Source organism: Colletotrichum scovillei (assembly GCF_011075155.1).
Source record: "Colletotrichum scovillei strain TJNH1 chromosome Unknown Contig00006, whole genome shotgun sequence".
In the NCBI taxonomy this organism is placed as follows: domain Eukaryota; kingdom Fungi; phylum Ascomycota; class Sordariomycetes; order Glomerellales; family Glomerellaceae; genus Colletotrichum; species Colletotrichum scovillei.
This window is the reverse complement of record NW_023336264.1, coordinates 1857501-1874852: the sequence shown is the minus strand read 5'-3', so window position 1 is coordinate 1874852 and position 17352 is coordinate 1857501. Positions and strand designations below refer to the sequence as shown.

Genomic DNA, 17352 nt, shown 5'->3' with positions numbered 1-17352 from the left:
GAAATCATTCTATTATTCCGTCTCTTGCAATGCCAGCGCTTGAATCAATCCCACAAATCCGATTTCAATGGCATCCGTCATCCCATCAGCGATCAGCTCCTGGTTTTCAGAGAACGAATCCTTCCACCGCCCGCCTTTACCAAAATACGTATCAACAAGAGGGAACGACAAGTTTCTCAAATTCTCCTCTCCATTTAGCCCTTCATTGCGATAGTCCTCGAGCATCGCAGCCACAAGCGTCTCTATCTCGCCACAAAACAGGGCAGCCGTCCCTGGCTTTATGGCTTCCTGCACATCGACCCATATTGCCTCCCGCTGCGCAAACGTTAATTGCGAACCAAGCTCCTCGTCTTGCTCAAAGACCAACAACGACAACTTGCCCTCAAGCGTCTTCTTCCTTTCGGCAGGGAGATGAATGTCGACAATGTCAATGTGCCGCTGGATCTGCTCTCGCATGCTGTTCATCGACCAGCTGGCTGCTGTCCACTTTCCGACCACAGCGACCCATCGTTTGATATCCGCATCCGAAAAGTATGACTGGTTCCTCGACGGCGCTTCTTGGGCGGCCCTTTTCGCCGCGTCGTGTATCTTGTCTATGACTTGCGTAAGAGCAATGACAATGACAGCGTATCGTACTTCCCGCCAGACGGTCTCCCACAAAAGGCTCCGGATAGTGTCCGAAATCTTCCGCTCAGGATTTATTTCCAGTAGCAGCACGTGGTGCATCGCGTCCGTCGTCGTGAGTCGCGGGTGAACATCGTACTTGTCATCGAGATTTACGACATCATCCGTTCTTGCAAAGTTGTCATTGAAAGGGTGGATGAGCGTCACGTTGACAGGCGGTCCTTTCCAGTTCTTCGCCATCCGTACAAACTTACCGACAATAGCAAACTCCTGCTCACCGACGGATCCGATGGTGATGTAAACCATGCAACCTCCGAGGACCCTTGTAAGGTAGGTGAAGAACTTCCAGAGAGACGCCACACTGTTGTTGGCCTCCTTAAACTGCTCCAAGTCGATCCCGGCGTCGATCATGACCTCTGTCTTCTGGACCAGGATCTGGTCCACGAGTGAAGCTATCGCTGACTGCGCTGTCATCCCGCGCGTCCAGATCAAATACGCCGACGGGACATGCGACGCAAATTTGCGCTGCTGCTTCTTCCAGACCAAGGCGTGCTGCGGATCCGGGGCGTCACATTCTGCCTGTATTACTTTTGTCTCGTGGGAGTATCCCGAGGGAACGTATTTCTGCTCCATGCTGAACCATTCGATCCACGCTTTTGACGTGGTGACCTCGTACGTAGCTTGCAACTCCTGGTGAAATCCGGCCTGGACTTCGAAATTCTTGAACAAGTTCTTCCGTATCGCTTTGAAGAGGTCTGCTGTTGGGTTTTCGGCGACGGCTAGGACAAGTTAGCAGGATATCTTCGTTCCCACAACGTCACCTTTGCGTACATTTGAAAGCCTGGTGCATCGTATGCCTTTGAAGCGGCAGTACAGTCCGGTATCTATCTATGGCGTGATTGACCATTGCGTGCCTGATATGGAAACATAGCTCTGCGTCCTCGCGAATGTCTAATTGTGTCTTCTTCATCTTCATCACTAATTCTCCATATCTGGCATCAAACGGCTGTAAAAAGGTCGTCATCGCGCGCTCTGTGCTTTGGTAAGTAGTCGGAAAGTCATCTAAAGTACTAAGCTTAATTACTTACTGAGAATATTTTTCTCTGCATTCTTCGCATCTCTTATGACCTTTTCCAGAAACTCAACAATCGCCGCATATAGTTCGGACGAGAACTCGAGCATTCGCGGAGTTGGGTACAACGCAATGTACCCTCGTATCCTTTCCAGGTCCCGCCCAATATCAATCATCACATCGATGACTTTGGAGAGAACGTTGGAGTTGTTCTTCGTCACCTGTTATTTTGGTGAATAGATTGTCATCTGCTGAGAGTGGTGAATGCCTACTAGTAGTACAAACTTCAACCCGCCCCAGATTAACGGCAGACCTGAGAACTCTGCTTGTGACAGAATATCAAAGACTCCCTGGTAATGATCCAAGCACTCGATAAGTTTCTTCGTCTTTCCCTCCCCTAGCTTCGCCTCTTTAGTCCGTTGTATATCCCAAGCAATCCGATGAAGATCTGCTTTGGGGTCACTCTGCTTGCCAATGGTACTTTTGGATAGAACTGTGGCAACTTCGTCCTTATTGAGATGAGAGTGAAGTGAATTTACGGCGTTTCTGTATGCTATCTCGGCTTTTCTGCGATGTCTCTTAGCCAATACTACTTGCGAGACCACCGACAACAATGCAGTTCTTCTGACTGAAGAGCCCGAGTCTCCAACACATAGCCACCTCCTCGGAGCAAACTTACTCGAATGTCATGCGATCAGCTCCTCCCTCGTCTTCTGTCGCATCATCAGAGAAGCGCCGGAAGACCTCGTTATGGGGTTTCCAGCGGATTATTGGGCTCGATGCACTCTTCGGGCTCCCATTATCGCGGCTCCAAGATGGCGTCCGAAACACGACGCTGGTGTTCAAGGAGGGAAATCGATGCATGTCGCCGGAGCATGTCGGCGAAGCTTGAGAACCAGCTCCCAAAGATAACGAAAGTTCTTCAAGAGGTTGATAGGCTAGCGGCGTACTGTGTGTGTAGAACCTTCATTGGTCGACTGTCTAGAATGCAATAGCTGGAATTCCATTGAGAGTTTTGACCCTTTTGAAGATCACCAGTGAGAGACTCGATACGATGAACCCCTAGACCTCATTTACACCAGAGTCAATAGTAGAGTACCACCACGACTATTCAGGGGGAATCTCGGAGACCTTGAGAGGGCCCTCCTACTACACCTGTTTCCCTCTGATTCACGTCTGCAGAACCTGGGGATCACGAGACGAGGGGTGTGAGACAGAAAGGAGAGGGTAGGCTTATAGAAATTGCTTGTTTGCTCAAGGCGGCCAATCAGTGTGAGCGCAGCTTCCGCGTTTTCCATGGTGGCGCCAGCTTGTGTCACGAACAGGACATGCCTTTTCGTGCTGAGGCTGGTGCTTTTCGACTGTTGAGGCCTCTGATTATGGACTATCGGCGGTCTGGACGCAACAGGAGACACAATCTGAGGTCGTATTCCCAGCTGAGGGCTGATTGTGTTACCAACTACCATCCTTCACGATAGGCTTTCCGAGGAAGAACTTGGAGACGAGCTCCAACGCCTGCACTGAGACGTGTTTCTAACCTCGATTCTTTCCCGACACAATACAAGTAAGAGGAATGTGACGCCATCCGCCACTATTCACGCGGCACACAAGGATGCCGATATTTTCGAGTATGGGGTGGCTCCGTAAGCGGATGACAAGCTAGAATGCTGGTTAATGTACCCCTTGGCCGCCAGCTTGCTCAAAACTACTACCATAAACGATCATCGTACTACGCTTTTCACAGCGTGATTCTCAATGGGAATGAAGAAATCACGAACTCAAAACAGCAATAATAGCAGTAGCAGTGATAGAAACGCTAAAAAGAGAGGTAAGGTATTGAGCGATAACCTAGTACCTATTGTGTAGGTATCCCAGTTGCTCAGCTCTACAGCCACACGACTTCGAGCTGATTCATTGAATTTGGAAAATAGACTAGCGCATATCTCAGCCGAGACAGACTTAATGAAGTAGCGGCTTCTGCCGTCGAACTGGTGTTGGGTTTCCTGTGCTGGCAGAGAGGCCCGAGGGCGAGGAACAAAGTCAACAGAGATAGCCGAGTGCTCTGAGTTCAAAATACGCTAGTAATGCTATAAGGAGGTATGTAGAAATCATGCCTAGTAGGCGATGCTCACCAAGGTACGTCGAAAAGCACGCCCAGGTAAGAGAGGCAAATGTACAGAAGTCATATAGGTAGACTAAGGTGACCCGAATATTGGTCATGAGTCCGAGGAGAACCCCGGGAATAGAGCTCATTTTAGCCTGTACACCAAGTGGGTCGTGCGGACCGGAGCCACGCCGTGCTCGGCCCCGTTTCCAGACTGACGGGCCAGTGACAGGTCGACTGATGGACCCTGAAAACGGGGGGATGCAGCAAAGCGGAGCACCACGTGACTCTATCGCTACGATAAGCTAATGTTGCCATCAAGGTGGTCCGTCACAGGGGTTCGAGTCCCGGTTGCGATTTTGGGATCCAAAGAAATTAAGTGAAAGAATTGTTCGGCTCGGCGTTTACTTCAAGCAAAAAGAGGTTACGTCTCACAAACATCACGGGTCCATGACTTAGGAACGACTTATACTTCGCCCTTTTGCCCTCCGGCACCTCCCGTCAAACCATGTCGATACGCCGTCCCAGCGCAAGGTCCCGGGCGGACCGCGACAACACGAGTCTCCTTGCCCCCGATACGTACGACGACGACGCCTCGTCCATCCACAGCACGCGAAGCGACCAGGACAGCGACAGTGACGATGACCAATTGCAATTGCGTGCGCGGAACAGCCGCGAGCTGCGTGCCGCCGACAGTCTAGTTTTCATGGAAGAAGAAGAGATCGAAAACCTCGTCGAGGAGACACGCAAGAAAAAGGAGCTGCAACGCCGAGGATCTGGCCTCGCTGTCCCGAACCCCCTGAAGCTATTCGGTCGAGGCCCAGACGGCCAACGGCCCGGATCCAGAGATGGCTCATCCGAGAATCTCCTCGACGAAAAGGACAGGCGCCAACAACGACGTATGAGGAGGAAACAGAAAAAGGATCGGCTGCTGGAGAAGGCGACCCACGGCGAGGACGGGGAGCTGATGTACGAGATGGAAGAAGGGGCCATGAAGGAGGGGAGCTCGACTGGCGAAAGCAGCGAAAGGGACGATAGCGACGAACTCGACCGACAGAGACTCAAGATTGTGACCAATGCGAAGAGTGACAAGAGGAGGACTTGGCGCCGTTGGCTGCTCATACACAGCACGATTGCTGTCGGTTTTGCAATCCTCTTTCTGGTGGCGTGGAAATTGTCAATCGGCAGTAGGTCGACACACAAGGCCGAGTTCGTCAGCAATGGCACGGCGCTCTTCGCGCCGACGACGATCATTATCAGTCTTGACGGCTTCCGCGCCGACTTTCTGCAGCGTGGGATCACACCGAGACTGAACGCTTTTGTGAAGGAGGGTGTTTCACCAAAGTACATGCTCCCGGCTTTCCCGTCTGTCACATTCCCGAATCACTACACGCTGGCGACTGGTCTTCACCCCGAGAGTCACGGCATCGTTGGAAACACGTTTTGGGACCCCGACATGCAGGCCGAGTTCTACTATACCGACCCAGCACGCAGTCTCGATGCGAAGTGGTGGAGTGGAGAGCCGTTCTGGGTGACAGCCGAGAGGCAGGGCATTCGTTCCGCGATTCACATGTGGCCCGGCAGTGAAGCGCACATCCTCGGTGTTGAGCCAACATTCCTCGACAAGTTCAATGGGAAAGAAGTACTGGACAACAAGGTCAGCAGGATCCTTGAGTTCCTTGACAAGCCGGGCATGGAAGACAAGACCGCGAAGGTTGAAGACATGCGCCCACAGCTCATCGCCGCCTATGTGCCCAACGTCGACGCGGACGGCCATAGATACGGACCCAACAGCACGGAGATCCGGGTCTCCATTGAGTCAGCCGATGCTATGATGGATCAGCTCTTCCTGGCTCTCGAGCAGCGCAACCTCACAAAGATTGTCAATGTCATTGTCGTATCTGATCACGGCATGGCCACAACAGATACGGCGCGCCTGCTTCAGCTTGAGGACCTCGTCGACACCTCCAAGATTGAGCATACCGACGGCTGGCCGCTGTACGGCCTCCGGCCAAAGAACCCAGATGACCTTCAGGGGCTATACGATGGCTTGGTCGAGAAGTCCAAGACGAACCCCAACTTTGAGGTCTACCTCCGCGACGTCAACATGCCTGAGCGCTACCACTTTTCCAGGAACAAGCGTATTGCACCCCTGTGGATCGTTCCCAAGGCCGGATGGGCCATTGTCACAAAAGAAGAGATGGATGTCGAGAAGGCACTGAAGGATGGTACGGTCTACAACCCCCGCGGTTTGCATGGGTACGATCACGAGCATCCCCTCATGCGCGCCATCTTCATCGCCCGCGGACCGGCTTTCCCGCATCCGCCAAACAGCCAGATCGACAACTTCCGTAAGTGTGCTCCGCGAATATCATGTCACACCATGAGTTTGGACTAACGTTTCTAGAAAACATCAACGTGTACAACATCCTGTGCGATTCCGTCGGTCTCATCCCAGAGCCCAACAATGGCACTCTGCGCCTGCCGCTCACTACTATGGGCACTCACAAGTCCGAGGATACGCCTCCAGAGCCCGAGGACCCTGTGCCCCCGTACACCACCACCCAGGTCCCCGCTCCTGCCAGCACACCAGCGGGACAGTCGGCTACCCCTGATAAGTCCATTCAGGTGGACCCCGTTCCCCAGCCGACGCCCTCCGCGTCCGCGTCGAACGATGACGAGAAAGGAGATGACGAAGAGAGCGAAGGAGCCGATGAAGACGCCATGCAGAAGGGCAAGGAAGCCATGATTGGAGTTTGGGATTGGCTCAAGGATAAGTTTGGAAAGGTTTGGGACAAGATCAAAGGATCAAAGGGGGATAAGGAATCGGAAGAGAACAAGGGATCGGAATGATTTCCTGTGTATAATTGGGTACATGATTTGGCGTTCACGGGTAGGGGGCACATTGTGGTTTTCTTTTGATACTCCCGGCGATTTTCTGTATTTTCTATAGACTGAAATCCCCAAGGTTGTTGTTTCTTCTGGCTGGTTGCATGTCCTCTTTGTCTCTCCCGTCAATGCACCCGGTTGGCCTCTTCTGTAGCTGCTCGTTTGATGTATGTTCAGTCTCAAATCCCTAGCCCCCGCTATGAATCCCTAATATTAGATCGGGAATCTCAGGTACGCAATCAAGGCATGACTTACCATAGCTGGGACTGTTCTGACTCGGGGGATCCCCATGATCGAGGAAACGAACCTCGCTCACCATTGAATGGTCAGGATCTAACCTAAAAATAATCCGCCTGGCTTGATCATGCCGTGCATATTGCCCTTCACATCCGCCTTCTCGTAACCGAAGTCCACATAGTCGCGATGAATGAAGTAAGCGTCTTCCGAAGGCGTAAAATTGCGGCCGACTTTCTTCACTATGATCAATTCCGGAACACCGATGTTAAACCACTCCCCAACTAGCATTTCATCCTCGTAAAAGGGTGACATGGGGTGATTCGAGAACGTCGCGGCCTTGAGATAGTTGGCATCGTCCTCTGTCCAATCCTTGAGAACTCGGAGTCCGACCCGAAGAATCCGGCATGGAACATCGATCTTAGATTGACCACCAGGAAACATATCGCTGAGGCCATTAGGCGTCATGGTGAGGGGCGTGATGGTAGCCCATTCGTTGCCATAGTGTCCGTCGAACTCTTCGCTGACATGGAGCCACGCAAATGTGTTCTTCTTGACCTCTCGAAAGAGATGGGTGCTCGGGTGGAAGAGGAAGGCAAGCGATGCCTTTTCCATTGTCCAGTCCTCCTTCAACTGGACGGCAACGGTTCTCTCGGTAGCCATGATGACAGTCGATGTTCGCCTTCGATTTGATGTGGCTGCAGGCTGGTTAGACTTTGAAGACGGAATAAAGCAGCTGCAAATTTACCTGTTCGAAAGTACTGGGAAGGCAGACTGGTTCTTTCGCAGTTGCTGTTTTTGGCAAGAGAACTTTGTTCGCCGAGGGAAGTGGGCGGGATATTTAGAAAGTTGACAATTTAAAAAGAGATGTCCTTTTATACTGCCCAGTGCGATGGATGTGAAGGAAGGAAGTCAAAATCTTCTTGGGGCCCCGATAATACCAAAGTGTTGCTCGAAAAGTTGCGTGGGGAAGGTTCGAAATGAAAAATAAGACAGGTTTTCAGAATTAGGAAGGAGACGGAGACCACATCAAGATGTATATTCCAGAGATGGGTAGGTGTAGTATTCAGCAGGAAACCCTTAGTGAAGGATATCTATCTTACTCCCCATCCGTATTGTACACGTGTACGCTTCTTAATCACTCCGAAAGGCTTTTGGTTGCTCCCAATCCAGCGCAGCTTCCTCTCTCAGTCCTGGCTCTGGTTGAGTCTCGGACTGTAGATCAAGCAATGGTAAAATCTAACAGTCTATGTCAAAAGTAAACCCTACCCATGTCCAAGAATCAATATCACTTCCCGAGAATGTCAACACTGACGCACAACCAAGCATTGAACTAGTTCTTTACAGCTATAGGGCCGGCTATCTGCAAGCCATACTCGACAAAGTCGCGAGGAATAGCTTGCTCGATACCAGAAGCCCTATAGCCCCAATGCTTACCGGTGCTAATGTGAAGCTTCTTGACCATGATGACATCGGGCACGTCGATGACAAAGTGGTCACAAACAGCCATGTCGCCGGCATGAAAGACTCCTTCTCAGCCTGCGTGGTATTGATCCTGGTCTTTGTGCTAGCCTTAGGCGAGATGGGCGTCATGGTGTCAGAACGCGGAACACCGGGTCCATAATCCTTGACGATCCGAACACCAATACGGGGGAATCGGGCCGGGACGTCGATATCCGCGTCTACCTCGTGGAGCATGTAGGCGAGACTGGTCTCGGTCTGCTGAAAAGGCTGGATTATGATAAGCGAGGGTTGTCAAATGGGCCTTACGGCTTCTGGTTCAGGGCGACAAGGGCCGTGGTGTCTGAGGCAAGGCGACGAAGGGCTTTGTGGTTGGGTGGAAGAGGGAGGCGAACCTGTCATTAAATCCGGTCCATTCTTCTTTGAGCTGTACAGCTAGCTACCCGGGGAGGGATATTCAAGATGCTACCGAGGTGCTTCTCGATAGGAGTTGATTCGGGAGGCGGCTAATACCACATCTTTAACGTGTGGTAGTGAACATGAGAGGAGAGCGCTTGTGAATGATTGTAGTGTCATTGGTTTAGAAAGACGTAGGGGATGAGAACCAGATCTGACTTTGGGGAGCTCTGATCCAGTAGTCACGAGAGGAGCTCTGCAGTTGCCTGACAGACAGTTCGATATAGAGGAGAGTCAGTCTCACTTACGTTGCCTTGAGAGTCTCGACAGATGAAAGAAAGCTGTTTCATCATGCAAACAAGAAGGAAAATTATCATCAAAGACCATGAAAAAAAGAGTTCACCACCGGTGTGGCTACATCTCTTGGTGCTCATGCTGGGATTCGAACCCGGGTACTCGCTAAGCCTGTCGTCGAGTAGGCTGGTTGGCGTATAATTGATTATCGACCTTGAACCACTCCACCACCCAGCCAGTTTGACCTGACCCGTCGGCCTAGACGGGCGCCTGCTGGCTGGTGACGGGAATGGGTTTGAGGGGGGCTATAAAGGCTTCTTTCTGTGTGTATTCCATTGAAGGTGGTGGAGGTAGGGTGTCACGTGTGGAAAGTCCGTTGTTGCCTTGCGATCAGAGGTCGGTCGAAGCCTGGATGTAAGGCAACAAGGACCCTGAGTGAGGTCCGGCTGACTTCGATGTTAGCTTCGTCAAAGCTGCTCCCGGCTATCGCCTTTAACCGCCACTCGCAGAAGAGTAGAGAAAGGCAGCAGCGTCCTACGAAACAGAGACACTTTGGCCAGGCTTTTAACGCATTGCAAACGCCCTTGATATTTAGATCTGAGAATCATACAACATGGCTTAATCATGTCTTGCAGGGAAGTGCAGTCTCACTGGTCATGATTTCCTGGGGATTGCAACTATACCCCAAACTAGTACTGCAGAATGAGAGACCCTCGAAGCCTAGGATTCTGTTGATACATCCTGCTACGGAAGCTATAAGAGCAACTCCCTGCCTGGCCTGCGAATGTTTTGTTACAACTTCGCTTCTCCTGCCCCTTGAACATCCCATAGAACATGCAGTAATTACCGACTCTATCGCCGTTAGCTTGCTGATCTGATTCATCAGCCCGAGAGCACAGCTTACTAAAACAGACGCAGACTGATACCATCCCCAGTTCCAAACATTTCGGGGTGAGATCAAAGCTTTGGGCCAAAGGCTCGGTTTTTTGGTTCGGGTGGCAGCCCATACCTCACAAGGCTATAAGGAATAAGACAGTGTCTTCTCTGTCCATCGACAGTCCAGCCTGCGCCACGGACCGTGAGAATCATGGGAGGGTGCATGGAGAAGTCCTCGTGCGTGGCCATGTCGCCCTTCAAGAAGATTCCTACTTCTCCAGGAGGATATCGGGCAGCTAGAGCATCGTATTCGGGCACTCTAGGCACAAAATCTCGAAGAATAAAGACTTCAGCGCTGAGATAAGAGACCGGAATTTCTACTAGGCGCTCATCATACGGGTGTTCGTAGTCCTCCAATGAGTCCCAGTGAATACTCCCGCTTCCATTTGCATCCAAGAGAACCGGTAGAGACGGGTAATAGAGTGCGATGCAGACCCATTCGCGATAGTCGCCGGGTTTCCGGAAGGGTTCTTGTTTTGGAAGCCAGGCAATGGTGTCTTTGCGCATAACGATGAGTTCTGGAAAGAATAGGCGACCTGAGCCGTCAAAGTCGTACCTTTTGCGAATCCGACTGACGGGAGTCCAGTCGCGCTTCAGGACCACAACGATACCCCAGGGGAACCCCATGGTCGTGTGAGACAAAGTATTGCTTGGTGCGTTCCGGGGAGAATTGTTGAAAAGCCTCCAGTATCGCGTGATCGTATGCAATCAGCCTAAATGTAAAGCCGTTTGGGAATTGGAAGATGCGGGTAGGCAGAGATAATGTTGTTTACAGGTAGAATACGTGCCGTCGTTGGATGTGTTGTTGTTTCGTGGATATGGATCTACTGGGGATTGGATGCGCTGCAGTTCTTTCCAGAGAGATTCAAGTTCAGCACTGGAAGTGACGTTAAGCAAAGAGGCGCTTTCCTACCAGTACTCTTGATATGTCACTAGTCAGGAACAACGAAGTATCTGCGTCCACCTCCTGCCTCTTGCTTCTGCTAGAACACCAGAGGCAGCAGCCATCGAAGCATTCTTTCCAAAGCACTTCCCTTGAACGACTCTGTTGGGTGTGACGACTTTGTCAAACGTCAACATTGTATTATCCACAAGAAGATGGTTCACGATGTTACATTTCAAGGTAGACTGAGCTCCACTAGTCGTTCATGGCTATGCAGACTGGACTAGCGAGCCGATAACAATGTACAAGACCCTTGAAGCATCCGCCAATGGTTCAAGTACGGCTTGAGAGAGCCTAGAGCCGTCATCTCAGACTGCTTCTTCCGTTAGCAGGTTCAAATTGCAGACGGGGAAGTTTCTTTCAGATGAAGCTTTGATGAGGTGTATTACCATGTACTTATAGAACAGTCTGATTAGCCTGGATAGCACGATACAATCGATTGATAGTGCTCGATGCCAAGACCTTAGGCAGCTGGTACCGATTCGACTGGACACGAGTACTTAGCGCAAAAAAATAACAACGGTGTAGTTATGCTCATGGATTGGACCTCAGGTAGAATCCGTAAACAAGTGCTCTGCCTGTCATACGTCAGAGCAGTTCTGCCGACTGATTAATCTCCAATGGCTACTTTCAGCACGCCTGAATGCGTTGTACGTAATCACTGGAGACTGGAACCCGCTGGAGAATTCGGTTTGATTCCTGAAGAAGCTGTTAGTTTTGCTGAAGTCCTCACGGTTTTGTCTAGCTTCTGAAGTATGGTAGTAGGCGGAGGAAGCGGTTACTTGCTAACCCGCATGAGTCCCTGTCCTGACAAGATGGTGAACGGGTCAGACAGGAGCTGTGCGAGAGACTCTAGGTAGGGGCAAAAGTCTGGTTGGGAGCTCTCATAAGTATTTCGGTTGGCTGTGCTGAGGGGGGAGATAAAGTCCAAAAAATGTAACACGTCCTTTCGTCTTTCATCTGCAATCCTATGAACTGGAAAACTCCATCTCTTGCATCTACACTCCATCCCCTGATCTTCCGACGCCAAATCTCTCCCCTTATGTCTTCCAATAATTTGAGCTCATCCCAGGCTAGTCCTGCTACGCAAGCGTGGCGGAAACGGGAGAGCATTGAAGTATAGCCCACGGCAGCATTTGCGCGTGAAAGTAAGGGGTAGATGTCCTCGAATGGTATACCAACTCTTTATGGTTCCGACATGACTTCATGCCTGGAAAGCTTTCTCGCAATAAAAGCAGAAGGTACAGCCGGTACAGCCACTCGCGGATCTGAACACCCCAAGAATGCAAACCACGTGATATTGTTATGTATCATCTCGTGAGGTCTCGAGATCGGTCGACGTGGCACGTTCGTTTTTCAGCTTGCCCTCGATGGAGTAGACATACGAGTGGCAGAGGCAGAACGTCGTATTCGGAGAACCGAAGAAAGTCGGCTATAGGAAAGATCTTCGATGTCCAGCAAAGCTCTGTAGGGAGTTATCGATAGGATCAGAGCTTAATAGTATCGCTTGGGACAGACTGCTTCGAAATCGTTGTTCCTCGATTCGTCCCAAACTTGCCAAGTCAATTCCTGTCATGTTAGTCCAATGGAAGTGGGATAGAAGTGATCTTCGTATTAGAGCGATTTTCAAACCCGCGAGATACCTTGCGACTCGCTGGCGAAGTGTCGTCGCCTGCCCCGCGGGTCTTCGTCGGATGACGTTGAGGGCGGTCATGTGACTTGCTCTCCGGCCTGGTGGGGCCGGCGGTTTCCGACGCCGCCCGTCGCCACCGCCGTCGTTTCTGTTCCCAATTAGGAAATTTTGAAAAATGGCCAGCGGTCGCCGTAACAGCAATGCTCATCAACCTAGCCAACCTGGCATGGGATATGGGCTGGTTTAAACAACATTCATGAAGGATGGAAGAGATTCATCACGTGACACTAGATTTTTTTCTGTCTCGGAGTTGAGCCCCTCTTATCGCAAGCGCAAAAAAAACATGGAGGGGCATGGCATGGAATACCCCTCATTCTGCTCTCGTTTTTTTTTTTTTTCTCTTTGTGGCTCGGCGGCGCTTCGTGTGAGGGAGGGGTCTTGCGCATGGGCTGGGGCGGGCGGTCGCACTCGTCTTGGTCTTGTTTGGTCCTGGCGCCCCTCTCCGTGGCCCCCTCCTACGTGTCACTGCACCGCGTTGTCCGTTTATGCTGCTGCTGCTGCGAAATCTGGCCGGACGCCCGATAGATTCTCACTTTATTTCGGGAGAGAGATGCCAACGCGATGGCAAATATGCATGCAGCCGCGATACTACCTAGCCGTCTGGGAAATCTCGCTCTGGGAGAACGCGAGAGGATGAGGATAATTGTCCCTTGACGGGCGGCGCAGGCGCTTAGAACGGGTTGTTTAGGACTTTAGGTACCTTTCACCTGCACGTCACCCTGGAGGCCAGGATCTGTCGGACACCCATGTCTGGACACTTTTTTTTTTTTGCCTCTTCTCTTTCTGAGATCAGATTTTTTCCAACCCCGCACCCCGTCAGAAAGCCGCATCAGCCACAATTCTTTTCGGAGTTAATGCACCGACAGTTTGTGAGAGAGAGGACGATAATATGGACCCGCTTGGGTTGGCATCCCCTTGACCGATGAAAGAATAAGCAACACAAGGAGGATTTCCAATGCCCCTCGATGGTCGATAATTCCTACGGAAACCAAAGGCAAACAAGGACTAGCCTCACGGAGGAGCCTTGGTCTTGAGGTGGGATGGACCATGGCGACGGCGACGGCGACCACGGCCCCAAACCAAAATGCTACGAGGAGGGGCCCCAAGCACCTGTGTCACCAAAAAGGTATGCAGGAGAAGGCTGTAGCTGTGCCAGTCTCCAGAGGGAAAACTGCCAGATACGTGACTCATGCCGAACGAATGGGTTGGGCACACACTCTGACGGTCTGACGGTCCAAGAGAGAGAAAAAAAAAAACCTGGGCTTCGTCGAGGGGCAAGGAGGGGCCCAGGTTGGGCTGCGCGGCAACCTACCTTGTGTGTCTGACAGGGATTGGGCGGGGTGGAGGGGCAGACCGCAGAGTTCGAAGCTGTGGATGTCTTATCGTTGGCAAAGTAGATCGAGGTCACTCGGAACAAAGCGCTCCCTCTGATGAAAATTTTTGTGTGTGTGCCAAACGGCGCTGTGTGTCTGTCTGTGTCTGGCCGGTGAGGTATGCGTGTGGATGGGACGAAAAGAGAGAGGCACCTCTCACTTGAGACGCGGCCGATGGTCTGCCTCAAGGTGGACTCCGACGATGAAAAAAAAGATGAAGTGGCCCGACAACGAGGGGAAAGACTCAGGCAGGTCCATATTGCCCCTCCTTGCCTTCCCAAAAAGAAGGCGGCTAGCTAGTGCCCGAGGGAAAATTTGATCGTGATGAATGCGTTTGTTATTGTTCATTACTTTAGCTGGGCTGGCGATTCGACGAATTGACATCACTGGGATCTGCAGCAGTGAGGCCTGGAGCTTCCACGGTGGGGTCGACAGGCCAGGATCGTTTGCAGCGCCCCCCGCGACACAGAGAGCGCGGTGAGAGCTGCAGAGTGCCCCTCCATGCCCCCTTACCTGTGACATCAACATGCCATCCATCCTGTTGCCTCAACTCCTGCTGCCGCAACAAGAGCTGAATCAACGTAGAATATGCTCTTGTGAAGTCTTGAGACAATGAATCAAAGTCGGTAATAGTGATTTCGTTGATAGGAATGAGCAACAGAAATCGTCTAGGCAGCTGGAACGGTATAATCATGGATAGCGACGATGAGCTTTACCGCCCGTCGCATGCCTTAGGCGCAGGAAGGAGAGGCTAAAGGAGGGGTGATACGATACGTACCTGCCTGGAGCGGCCCCGCTTAGTTCGTGCCGTGGCGAGACTGAACCAAGGTACAATGCGCTACTTGTCCGTGAGCCACGATCTGCTAAGAAGCCATCTACACCTGGAATAAACAACAACCACCCAACCAACCACAAAAAAACTGAGCCTGTGAGTGAAAAATTCTACCTTAGGGCAATTCGTTCAGGCAAGAGCCTTTGACCCCACCTTCCTGCCTTTCCATCCCTGCAGACTTTGGCGGACTAGCCCACTCCCCCTCCCACCTCTACTCAACCCACTTCGACCCTCTCACACTCCCACTCCACCACCCAACTTTTCCACTCACAAACATACAAAAGCCTCGCTCGCCCACCAAAGCAAAGCTTTTCCCTCCTTCTTCTGCTCTTCGTCGTACATACCGAATCCAAATTTACGGATCACCTGTGCAGTAAGTATTTATTTTACCACACTTGGCTCTTGCTCATCGGAATCTCATCACTGACTTGTCAACCTCACCCAGCTTTTACCTTTCAAACACACAACTCGATCACATCCCACCGCCAAAATGGGTAAGGAAGAGAAGAACCACATCAACGTCGTCGTTATCGGCCACGTCGATTCCGGCAAGTCGACCACCACTGGTCACTTGATCTACCAGTGCGGTGGTATCGACAAGCGTACCATCGAGAAGTTCGAGAAGGAGGGTAAGCATACTTCCATCACCACTCTATCACGCTGAACTAGTAACTAATTTGAACGCAGCCGCTGAGTTGGGTAAGGGCTCTTTCAAGTACGCGTGGGTTCTTGACAAGCTCAAGGCCGAGCGTGAGCGTGGTATCACCATCGACATTGCCCTCTGGAAGTTCGAGACTCCCAAGTACTATGTCACCGTTATTGGTACGTAATCTCACTACTTTCACCTTCCGGAAAGCTTCAGAGCTGCTCCTGCTTCGTGCTTTCACTGGGGGAAAAAGAGCGATCAAAAACAATTTTTTCGAATTTTTGCTGACCGATTTACCACAGACGCTCCCGGTCACCGTGACTTCATCAAGAACATGATTACCGGTACCTCCCAGGCCGACTGCGCTATTCTCATTATCGCTGCCGGTGTTGGTGAGTTCGAGGCTGGTATCTCCAAGGATGGCCAGACCCGTGAGCACGCTCTGCTCGCCTACACCCTCGGTGTCAAGCAGCTCATCGTCGCCATCAACAAGATGGACACCACCAAGTGGTCCGAGGCCCGTTACGAGGAGATCATCAAGGAGACCTCCGGTTTCATCAAGAAGGTCGGCTACAACCCCAAGACCGTTGCCTTCGTCCCCATCTCCGGCTTCCACGGCGACAACATGCTTGCCCCCACCACCAACGCTCCCTGGTACAAGGGCTGGGAGAAGGAGACCAAGGCTGGCAAGTCCACCGGCAAGACCCTTCTCGAGGCCATTGACGCCATCGACACCCCCAAGCGTCCCACCGACAAGCCCCTCCGTCTTCCCCTCCAGGATGTCTACAAGATCGGTGGTATTGGAACAGTGCCCGTCGGCCGTATCGAGACTGGTGTCCTCAAGCCCGGCATGGTCGTCACCTTCGCCCCTGCCAACGTCACCACTGAAGTCAAGTCCGTCGAGATGCACCACGAGCAGCTTACTGAGGGTCTCCCCGGTGACAACGTTGGTTTCAACGTGAAGAACGTCTCCGTCAAGGATATCCGCCGTGGCAACGTCGCCGGTGACTCCAAGAACGACCCCCCCATGGGTGCCGCTTCCTTCAACGCCCAGGTCATCGTCCTTAACCACCCCGGTCAGGTCGGTGCTGGATACGCCCCGGTTCTCGACTGCCACACTGCCCACATTGCCTGCAAGTTCTCCGAGATCCTCGAGAAGATTGACAGACGTACCGGCAAGTCTGTTGAGAACAACCCCAAGTTCATCAAGTCTGGTGACGCCGCCATCGTCAAGATGGTTCCCTCCAAGCCCATGTGCGTTGAGGCCTTCACCGACTACCCCCCTCTGGGACGTTTCGCCGTCCGTGACATGCGCCAGACCGTCGCCGTCGGTGTCATCAAGTCCGTCGAGAAGTCCGCTGGCAACGCTGGCAAGGTACGTTCATCCAACTCATCTCACTTTAATGTCTCTTCATCAACTAACACCTTCATCACCAGGTCACCAAGTCCGCTGCCAAGGCTGGCAAGAAATAAGCGATCTAACTCACCAGGGTTGGTTGCTGAGTTCGCCCACGGCCTCACCGCTGTGGCTCACTCACTTCTACGGCTTTACGAATTCCCTTTGCGTGGCATGAGGACATTATGATATGGCGGACAGCACGAATATCGAGAGGAAGGTTGGACCGGATGATTCTACGTCAAAAAAGCTTCTCATGATACGTGCCTAGTAGCACAAAAATAGAGTCCTAGAAGTGATTCCCAAGTTAAAAAACAACGTTCCAAAATGCTGTGACATGATGTCCTCGTGATGTAATATTTCCACTCCCAACTAGTCGCTGCTCAGATACGAGTCTAATGCTGCTGTTAAAGTACGCCTGATTGATCCTGGCAAACCCTTATCCTGTCGCAGTGCTAG

At 51.8% G+C, this 17352-nt stretch overlaps 5 protein-coding genes across 5 annotated transcripts; 2 read left to right on the top strand and 3 right to left on the bottom strand.

Annotated features, from left to right (window-relative positions):
- Positions 1–12: 12 nt before the first annotated feature.
- Positions 13–2560, bottom strand: HER10_EVM0001834 (uncharacterized protein; the record flags this gene model as incomplete). Its single annotated transcript, XM_035471569.1, has 5 exons — positions 13–1403; positions 1456–1656; positions 1713–1917; positions 1969–2263; positions 2376–2560. The coding sequence occupies 5 exons, from the start codon at positions 2558–2560 to the stop codon at positions 13–15; spliced, it is 2277 nt and encodes a 758-aa protein (XP_035332210.1).
- Positions 2561–4162: 1602 nt separating this feature from the next.
- Positions 4163–6797, top strand: HER10_EVM0000646 (type I phosphodiesterase/nucleotide pyrophosphatase). Its single transcript, XM_035470418.1, has 2 exons — positions 4163–6151; positions 6208–6797. Exons 1-2 carry the CDS (start codon positions 4309–4311, stop codon positions 6651–6653), a joined length of 2289 nt encoding a protein of 762 aa, XP_035332067.1. The 5' UTR covers positions 4163–4308; the 3' UTR covers positions 6654–6797.
- A 225-nt stretch (positions 6798–7022) lies between these two features.
- Positions 7023–7586, bottom strand: HER10_EVM0005334 (uncharacterized protein; the record flags this gene model as incomplete). Its single annotated transcript, XM_035474955.1, has 1 exon — positions 7023–7586. The coding sequence occupies one exon, from the start codon at positions 7584–7586 to the stop codon at positions 7023–7025; it is 564 nt and encodes a 187-aa protein (XP_035332611.1).
- Positions 7587–10084: 2498 nt separating this feature from the next.
- HER10_EVM0011499 (uncharacterized protein) lies at positions 10085–11147 on the bottom strand (the record flags this gene model as incomplete). The annotated part of the gene is given in 2 exon segments (XM_035480931.1): positions 10085–10092; positions 10109–11147. The coding sequence occupies 2 exon segments, from the start codon at positions 10635–10637 to the stop codon at positions 10085–10087; spliced, it is 537 nt and encodes a 178-aa protein (XP_035333388.1). The 5' UTR covers positions 10638–11147.
- A 3777-nt stretch (positions 11148–14924) lies between these two features.
- HER10_EVM0008703 (translation elongation factor EF-1 alpha) lies at positions 14925–17202 on the top strand. Its single transcript, XM_035478215.1, has 4 exons — positions 14925–15480; positions 15539–15673; positions 15800–16872; positions 16935–17202. Exons 1-4 carry the CDS (start codon positions 15342–15344, stop codon positions 16968–16970), a joined length of 1383 nt encoding a protein of 460 aa, XP_035333029.1. The 5' UTR covers positions 14925–15341; the 3' UTR covers positions 16971–17202.
- Positions 17203–17352: the final 150 nt, after the last annotated feature.

Bases quoted from the DNA above. Each gene is read 5' to 3' on its own strand.
- HER10_EVM0008703 (XM_035478215.1), top strand. From the start codon at position 15,342: ATGGGTAAGGAAGAGAAGAACCACATCAACGTCGTCGTTATCGGCCAC. The intron at 15,481-15,538 runs GTAAGCATACTT...ATTTGAACGCAG, and splicing joins CGAGAAGTTCGAGAAGGAGG to CCGCTGAGTTGGGTAAGGGC. The intron at 15,674-15,799 runs GTACGTAATCTC...GATTTACCACAG, and splicing joins GTACTATGTCACCGTTATTG to ACGCTCCCGGTCACCGTGAC.
- HER10_EVM0000646 (XM_035470418.1), top strand. From the start codon at position 4,309: ATGTCGATACGCCGTCCCAGCGCAAGGTCCCGGGCGGACCGCGACAAC. The intron at 6,152-6,207 runs GTAAGTGTGCTC...TAACGTTTCTAG, and splicing joins CAGCCAGATCGACAACTTCC to AAAACATCAACGTGTACAAC.